This window comes from Oncorhynchus clarkii, unplaced genomic scaffold (genome assembly GCF_045791955.1).
Source record: "Oncorhynchus clarkii lewisi isolate Uvic-CL-2024 unplaced genomic scaffold, UVic_Ocla_1.0 unplaced_contig_13786_pilon_pilon, whole genome shotgun sequence".
NCBI lineage: Eukaryota > Metazoa > Chordata > Actinopteri > Salmoniformes > Salmonidae > Oncorhynchus > Oncorhynchus clarkii.
The window spans coordinates 42,501-50,546 of NW_027258866.1; the positions used below are offsets into that span (position 1 = coordinate 42,501).

The window sequence follows — 8,046 nt, forward strand, 5'->3', positions numbered from 1 at the left end:
AACCAGGGCCAGGGTTGGAAGCCTGCAGAGATACGCTACCTTGGCTCAGATAACATGCAGGTAAAACAGGCTGAAAAGGGATTTGTTACGAATTTGATATAAACAAAAAAAAATAGCCTTGTGCTCTTATATTCAACCCTTCTTTATCGAAGCACAAATGTGTATTTATCTGGTAAACCTGTTTTCCTTTTGTTTGAATGTTGATTTGACGGAGGGTGTTTGAGTTTCAGTTTGTGATCGTTGGCATCTACGGTGAGACCCCTGAGACAGACATCGCTATAGACGCTGTGTGCATCACAGAATGCACAGGTAATGAATCATCTATGATCTGAGATTATCAATATCTTGTGTAAATATAGACAATCGTGTCTTCTGATCTTTGAAAACTGCTAGCCTCTGGAGTTTATTTGGTCTTCTGAAAGTATTTTTTTGTGTCTCAAATGTTTTCATTGGTTATTTCAGCTCCTCCACCAACTACACCAAAACCTCCAACACCGGGACCAACTACATCAGCACCAGGAACAACTACTCCCAAACCCTCAACCCCAAAGCCTTCTACACCAAAACCATCAACCACAAAACCACCAGGTGAGATTAACAGCCAATCACCTCTATAATTATCATGGTCAGAATCAGAAACCGACACAAATGAGCTCTGTTGTTAACCTTTGATTCCCTTCCACCCCAACCCATTCACCCCCTTACCCCCCCCCCCCCCCCTTCCCTCTCTCCCCCAATAGTGACGTGCCCTCCCAATGCTGAGTATATAGAGTGTGGCCCTGCCTGCATCCCCAACTGTAAGGAACCCTCCACCAACTGCACTGGCTCCTGTATCAGCGCGTGTTTCTGTAAGCCAGGCTTTGTGTTCAAAGGCAGACGCTGTGTCCCCATAGAAACATGTGGCTGTCTGGAGGGAGGTGACTACTATGAGGTACGAGACCATCTGGGATTGTTAGTCTGTGGTTAAGAATGTTCTGTGTGATTGATTATGACACAATATAATGTGATATACAATATTGTGTATATTGTGTTTGATGATATACCATACCATTCGATGTGATACACAATATGATACAATATTATACGATACAGTACTTTTACTGTCCAGAATGTCCACTCACATGGATATTGATAGTGCTCCTCTCAGCACATCACAAATATACTTTAAAAATGACCAGCAACACAAGGAACACACGCATACATACATTCACAGAATGCACAAATAAATTACAAAAAATATATATATATTGTCAAAACAACATGTTAATAATTCCTCTCTACCTGTCTCTGTCCTTTTAGCCAGGAGAGATCATCTTTGGTGACGGCTGCTCCAAGCTGTGTCGTTGTGCTGGAAACTACATCTTGGACTGTGTGGACAACTCCTGCTCTCCCACGGAGGAGTGTCGCAACGGAGCCTGCTATCCTAAAGGTACTGTTAGCTGAGTTATAATACATTGTTAGGCAAAGTTATCATAACTTGTATTAGCTCAGTTATCACAACTTGAATTAGCTGAGTTTTTATTTGACCTTTATTTAACTAGGCAAGTCAGTTAAAACTTCTTCAGGATTGGTGGGTTGAGCTAACGTAGGCTAATGCGATTAGCATGAGGTTGTAAGTAACAAGAACATTTCCCAGGACATAGACATATCTGACATTGGCAGAAATCTTAAATTCTTGTTAATCTAACTGCACTGTCCAATTTACAGTAGCTATTACAGTGAAAGAATACCATGCTATTGTTTGAGTAGAGTGCACAGTTTTGAACATGAAAAGTTTTTCATCAACAAATTAGGCACATTTGGGCAGTCTTGATACAACATTTTGAACAGAAATGCAATGATTCATTGGATCAGTCTGGAACTTTGCACATACACTGCTGCCACCTAGTGGCCAAAATCTAAAATGAAGCTGGGCTGGAATAATACATTATGGCCTTTCTCTTGCATTTCAAACATGATGGTACAAAAAATACAAAAAAACGGTGGGTTTTTCTTTGTATTATCTTTTACCTGATCTAATGTGTTATATCCTTCTACATTCCTTTCACATTTTCCACAAACTTCAAAGTGTTTCCTTTCAAATGGTACCAAGAATATGCATATCCTTGTATCAGTGCCTGAGCTACAGGCAGTTAGATGTGGCTATGTCATTTTAGGCGAAAATTGAAAAAAAGGGTCCAACAATTAAGAGGTTTTTAAGAACAATTTCTTAATTGCAATGACGGCGGGTTAACTGCCTTGTTCACGGACAGAACGACAGACTTTTACCTTGTCAGCTCGGGGATTCAATTGAGCAACCTTTCGGTTACTGTCCCAACGATCTAACCACTAGGCTACCTGCCGCCAAAGTAATCATAACTTGTATTAGCTCAGTTATCATAACTTGTATTTGCTCAGTTATCATAACTTGTATTAGCTCAGTTATCATAACTTGTATTAGCTCAGTTATCATAACTTGTATTAGCTCAGTTATCATCACTTATATAAAGATGAAAGTCTTATCAAATCAATTATATTGGTAAGGAGTTCCATCATGAAACCCATGGGAACATCCAACCTACAGTAAAGTGGATCGTTCCTAGAGTTTGATTCCTAGCTATGCAAACAGACAGCCTTATATACAGTATACATGTATTGTGTTCAGCTTGGAAAACACTATTTACATTTTGTCAGGCATCATTTGGTGAAAATAATAACCCAACTATGTGAACAATGAGTCAGTATTTCCACCAGCCAATTACTAATCTCACTCCCAACTTTATAATCACTATTCCCCCCAGACACCTCTACCTGTATCGCGTCTGGTGACCCTCACTACACCACCTTCGACAAGAAGAAGTACAACTTCATGGGGAACTGCAGCTACCTGATGTCAGAGCCCTGTAACCACACGTCAGTGCCTCACTACGAGGTGCATGCTGACAACGAGAACCGCTTCAACAAACCAACCATCTCCTACCTGAAGGCTGTGCATGTGTACGTGCGTGGGGTGAAGATCTCCATCTTGAAGGGAGGCACCGTGCAGGTGAGAGAGAGAGGGATTGATGGAGGGATAGGGTTGGGGTAGAGAGAAAAAGAGATGAGGAAGACGTTTGAAAATGTTTAATAACGTAACAATAGAAAGAAATAGTGATAAAATGCAGAACCCTGCATGTACTCATTCAATATAAAGTAACATACACTGTCAAGAACAGTTTGTCATTGTATTCAATAAATATTTTTTGCCACCGAAGGGAAATTCCTGAGCAGCATTAAATGCATAAAATTCATACAAAACACAGAACAGCTTATAAAGAGGAAGCTAAAAAACATAAAAAATGAAGTGCCCCTCACTAACACGTCTGTGTCCTCTTCTCCTCCTAGTTGGATGGTATCAATGTGAACATCCCACTGACCCCAGCTACAGGCGTGTCTGTTTTGAAGTCTGGTAAACACTACACTGTAGCCATGGACTTTGGTGTGACCGTACGATATGACGGAAACCACTATATGGACATCAAGGTCATCAAGGAGTGAGTCAAAACTGCTTCATACACACACTGAAGACAACACACACACACACATACAGAGAGAGAGAGCAAAAATGGGGTCTATGCAGCTTGGTTTCTCTCCTACAGTTTTGGTGACCCCGACATGATATACCATTAAAATAACCATATAAACACAACGTAAAATAAAAACCAAGTAGATAGTTCTGACATTGTGATACTTTTATTTTATAATGTTGTCATTAATTAATATTGTAGTAGAAAAAATGCTTGACTCATCAGTCTATTTGATCCTCTGTATTTAGCTATAAGGACAAGCTGTGTGGACTGTGTGGAGACTACAACGGAAACTCCAACGATGACTTCAGGAAACCCGACGGTTCTCTGACCACCAACCCCAATGACTTTGGACACAGCTGGGTCACAGATCCCAAGTGAGTCATGCCACCAGTTACACACACACACACACACACACACACACACACACACACACACACACACACACACACACACACACACACACACACACACACACACACACACACACACACACACACACACACACATTACACACATAACAGATACACAGGCACACACACAAAGGCACTCACACACACACACCAACACACAAACAAGACTTATTCACCCTGTCTCTGACTCCAGTTGTAACAAGAAGCCCAACACCACCATCCCAGGCTGTACTGATGATGAACTGGACAGGTATGAGAGCTCTGGCTACTGCGGCATGCTACTGGACAAGAACGGACCGTTCGCTGTCTGTCACCCCAAGGTCAACCCCAATGTGAGTAACTACCGTAATGTGTGGTATATAGTGTCTTACCTAATGTGAGATATTACTGTAATGTACGGTATATAGGGTCATATCATATTTTGTCTTTAAGATTCAACAAAAGTTTGTTTAATGTGTGAAATCTCACAACCAAGAAAACATTTTGAAAATATATAGACATTTTTAGTGCAGAGATTTTGAAATACGCTTAATTCAATTCAAACAACTTTGTCACTGAAGTAACCAAACCTCCAAGCTTTGTGTGCAAGTCGAAGACAAGCATATGTTTATGTGTGTCTATTTCAGAGTTTCTTCAAGGACTGTCTGTTTGACCTGTGCGAGCTGGATGGTGCTCAACCCATCCTGTGTGAGTCCATCGAGTCGTACGTCAACGACTGTCAGGACCGAGGAGTCACCATCGGAACCTGGAGGAACAGCACCTTCTGCCGTGAGTACAGATCAGTGTTGGGGTCAATTCCATTTCATTCCAGTCATTTCAGAAAGTAAACCAAATTCTCATTCCAAGTTTTCCCTCACTGAAAAGCATTAAAGAGAATTGGAATTGGTATTTTAAAGTACTTCCTGAATTGAAATGGAATGGACCCCAACCCTGCTACAGATACATGTTATACATAATAATAACAAGGAAGAGACGGATATTGATGATGAAGATGGAAATTGCAGTGATTAATATAATAATAATTATTCATTCACTCACCAAAGACCCTGCTGTTATTAGCACATCAAAGACCAAACAATACACTCTAACAGTACTGTTCCGTATACCAACAACGTCATTATTAAGAGACAGTCATGTTTTAAAGTGGACCTATCTCCTAATGTCTCCTCTTCCCTCCTTCTCTCCAGCTCTGACATGCCCCCCCAACAGTCAGTATGTGCCCTGTGCCGCCCCTTGCCAGCCCACCTGTGCCTCCAGACCCTCCACAGGGTGTGATGCTCCCTGTTCAGAGGGCTGTGTGTGTGACCCTGGTTACGTCCTCAGCGCCGGGAAGTGTGTCAAAGAGAACTCCTGTGGCTGCAAAGGCACCAACGGACAGTACTACGAGGTGAGTGTGTTGTGTGTCGGGTGATGGACTTTGTGTGTGTGACGTGTATGTAACCAACCTGCAACCAACCACTGATGAACTATTGTCTCTCCCTCCAGCCTGGTGAGGAGTGGTACCTGGAGGACTGTAAGCTGAAATGTTATTGTAACGCTCCCTTCGTCACCTGCAATCCCTCTGATTGCCCTCCAATGCACGAGTGTAAGGTCCAGGGAGGAGAGCTGGACTGCTACCCTACAAGTAAGTCCCCTGACATAAACAGTCCGTACAAACACCCACACACACTCAGAATGGTGTTTTGACGTCTGACGTCTTGGATGGTAGGGTAGGTGACCAGGCTGTGACCATATGAGTTGACCAGACAGCACAAACAGATCTGAGACTTGGCTATAATGTCTTTCTCTCTTATGTCTCATGCTGTCTCCCTCTGTCCCTCAGCCCCAACTACAGTCAAACCAACTACTCCCATACCAACTACACCTAAACCAACTACTCCCAAACCTACTACCACAAAACCACCAGGTGATATTAACAGACTGTTCTCATTCTTACGATCAGAATCAGAAACCGCTTTCTGTATTTGCACAAATCAATTACTTGGTAACCCAATAATTCCTGATATTAACCCCTTGTCTCCCTTCCGCCTCACCCCCTTACCCTCTCTTCTTTGCCTCCCCCCATCTTCCTCTCCCTCTCTCCCCCAATAGTGACGTGCCCTCCCAATGCTGAGTATATAGAGTGTGGCCCTGCCTGCATCCCCAGCTGTAAGGAACCCTCCACCAACTGCACTGGCTCCTGTATCAGTGCGTGTTTCTGTAAGCCAGGCTTTGTGTTCAAAGGCAGACGCTGTGTCCCCATAGAAACATGTGGCTGTCTGGAGGGAGGTGACTACTATGAGGTACGAGACCATCTGGGATTGTTAGTCTGTGGTTAAGAATGTGCTGTGTGATTGAATATGACACAATATAATGTGATAAACAATATTGTGTATATTGTGTATGATATACCATACCATTCGATGTGATACACAATATGATATAATATTATACGATACAGTACTTTTACTGTCCAGAATGTCCACTTACATGGATATTGATAGTGCTCCTCTCAGCACATCACAAATATACTTTAAAAATGACCAGCAACACAAGAAACACACGCATACGCTTACAGAATGCACAAATACATTTCAAAATAAATTAAAGTGTTGTCAAAACAACATGTTAATAATTCCTCTCTACCTGTCTCTGTCCTTTTAGCCAGGAGAGATCATCTTTGGTGACGGCTGCTCCAAGCTGTGTCGTTGTGCTGGAAACTACATCTTGGACTGTGTGGACAACTCCTGCTCTCCCACAGAGGAGTGTCGCAACGGAGCCTGCTATCCTAAAGGTACTGTTAGCTGAGTTATAATACATTGTTAGGCAAAGTTATCATAACTTGTATTAGCTCAGTTATCACAACTTGAATTAGCTGAGTTTTTATTTGACCTTTATTTAACTAGGCAAGTCAGTTAAAACTTCTTCAGGATTGGTGGGTTGAGCTAACGTAGGCTAATGCGATTAGCATGAGGTTGTAAGTAACAAGAACATTTCCCAGGACATAGACATATCTGACATTGGCAGAAAGCTTAAATTCTTGTTAATCTAACTGCACTGTCCAATTTACAGTAGCTATTACAGTGAAAGAATACCATGCTATTGTTTGAGTAGAGTGCACAGTTTTGAACATGAAAAGTTTTTCATCAACAAATTAGGCACATTTGGGCAGTCTTGATACAACATTTTGAACAGAAATGCAATGATTCATTGGATCAGTCTGGAACTTTGCACATACACTGCTGCCACCTAGTGGCCAAAATCTAAAATGAAGCTGGGCTGGAATAATACATTATGGCCTTTCTCTTGCATTTCAAACATGATGGTACAAAAAAATACAAAAAAACGGTGGGTTTTTCTTTGTATTATCTTTTACCTGATCTAATGTGTTATATCCTTCTACATTCCTTTCACATTTCCACAAACTTCAACGTGTTTCCTTTCAAATGGTACCAAGAATATGCATATCCTTGTATCAGTGCCTGAGCTACAGGCAGTTAGAAGTGGGTATGTCATTTTAGGCGAAAATTGAAAAAAAGGGTCCAACACTTAAGAGGTTTTTAAGAACAATTTCTTATTTGCAATGACGGTGGGTTAACTGCCTTGTTCACGGACAGAACGACAGACTTTTACCTTGTCAGCTCGGGGATTCAATTGAGCAACCTTTCGGTTACTGGCCCAACGATCTAACCACTAGGCTACCTGCCTCCCAAGTTATCATAACTTCAATTAGCTCAGTTATCATAACTTGTATTAGCTCAGTTATCATAACTTCAATTAGCTCAGTTATCATAACTTGTATTAGCTCAGTTATCATCACTTATATAAAGAGCTCAGTTATCATAACTTGTATTAGCTCAGTTATCATAACTTGTATTAGCTCAGTTGTCATAACTTGTATTAGCTCAGTTATCATAACTTGTATTAGTTCAGTTATCATAACTTGTATTAGCTAAGTTATCATAACTTGTATTAGCTAAGTTATGAGATCTTGTATTAGCTCAGTTATCATAACATGTATTAGCTCAGTTATCATAACTTGTATTAGCTCAGTTATCATAACTTGTATTAGCTCAGTTATCATAACTTGTATTAGCTCAGTTATCATT

The 8,046-nt window shown here is 41.1% G+C and overlaps 1 protein-coding gene across 1 annotated transcript in view; it reads left to right on the forward strand.

The window, feature by feature from the left end:
• LOC139398831 (zonadhesin-like) overlaps nucleotides 1–6,731 on the forward strand; it is a gene marked incomplete at its 3' end in the record, with an annotated part of 15,306 nt that extends 8,575 nt beyond the window's left edge. The window contains exons 8-22 of the mRNA XM_071144609.1: nucleotides 1–60; nucleotides 231–309; nucleotides 423–588; nucleotides 721–931; nucleotides 1,300–1,429; nucleotides 2,781–3,025; nucleotides 3,364–3,512; nucleotides 3,794–3,922; nucleotides 4,152–4,290; nucleotides 4,585–4,726; nucleotides 5,146–5,345; nucleotides 5,444–5,582; nucleotides 5,781–5,864; nucleotides 6,050–6,240; nucleotides 6,602–6,731. The exon at nucleotides 1–60 is cut by the window's left edge and continues 38 nt beyond it. Coding sequence (XP_071000710.1) covers nucleotides 1–60; nucleotides 231–309; nucleotides 423–588; nucleotides 721–931; nucleotides 1,300–1,429; nucleotides 2,781–3,025; nucleotides 3,364–3,512; nucleotides 3,794–3,922; nucleotides 4,152–4,290; nucleotides 4,585–4,726; nucleotides 5,146–5,345; nucleotides 5,444–5,582; nucleotides 5,781–5,864; nucleotides 6,050–6,240; nucleotides 6,602–6,731 — 2,194 coding nt within the window. The remainder of the gene's footprint in view (nucleotides 61–230; nucleotides 310–422; nucleotides 589–720; nucleotides 932–1,299; nucleotides 1,430–2,780; nucleotides 3,026–3,363; nucleotides 3,513–3,793; nucleotides 3,923–4,151; nucleotides 4,291–4,584; nucleotides 4,727–5,145; nucleotides 5,346–5,443; nucleotides 5,583–5,780; nucleotides 5,865–6,049; nucleotides 6,241–6,601) is intronic.
• Between the last annotated feature and the right edge of the window lie 1,315 nt (nucleotides 6,732–8,046).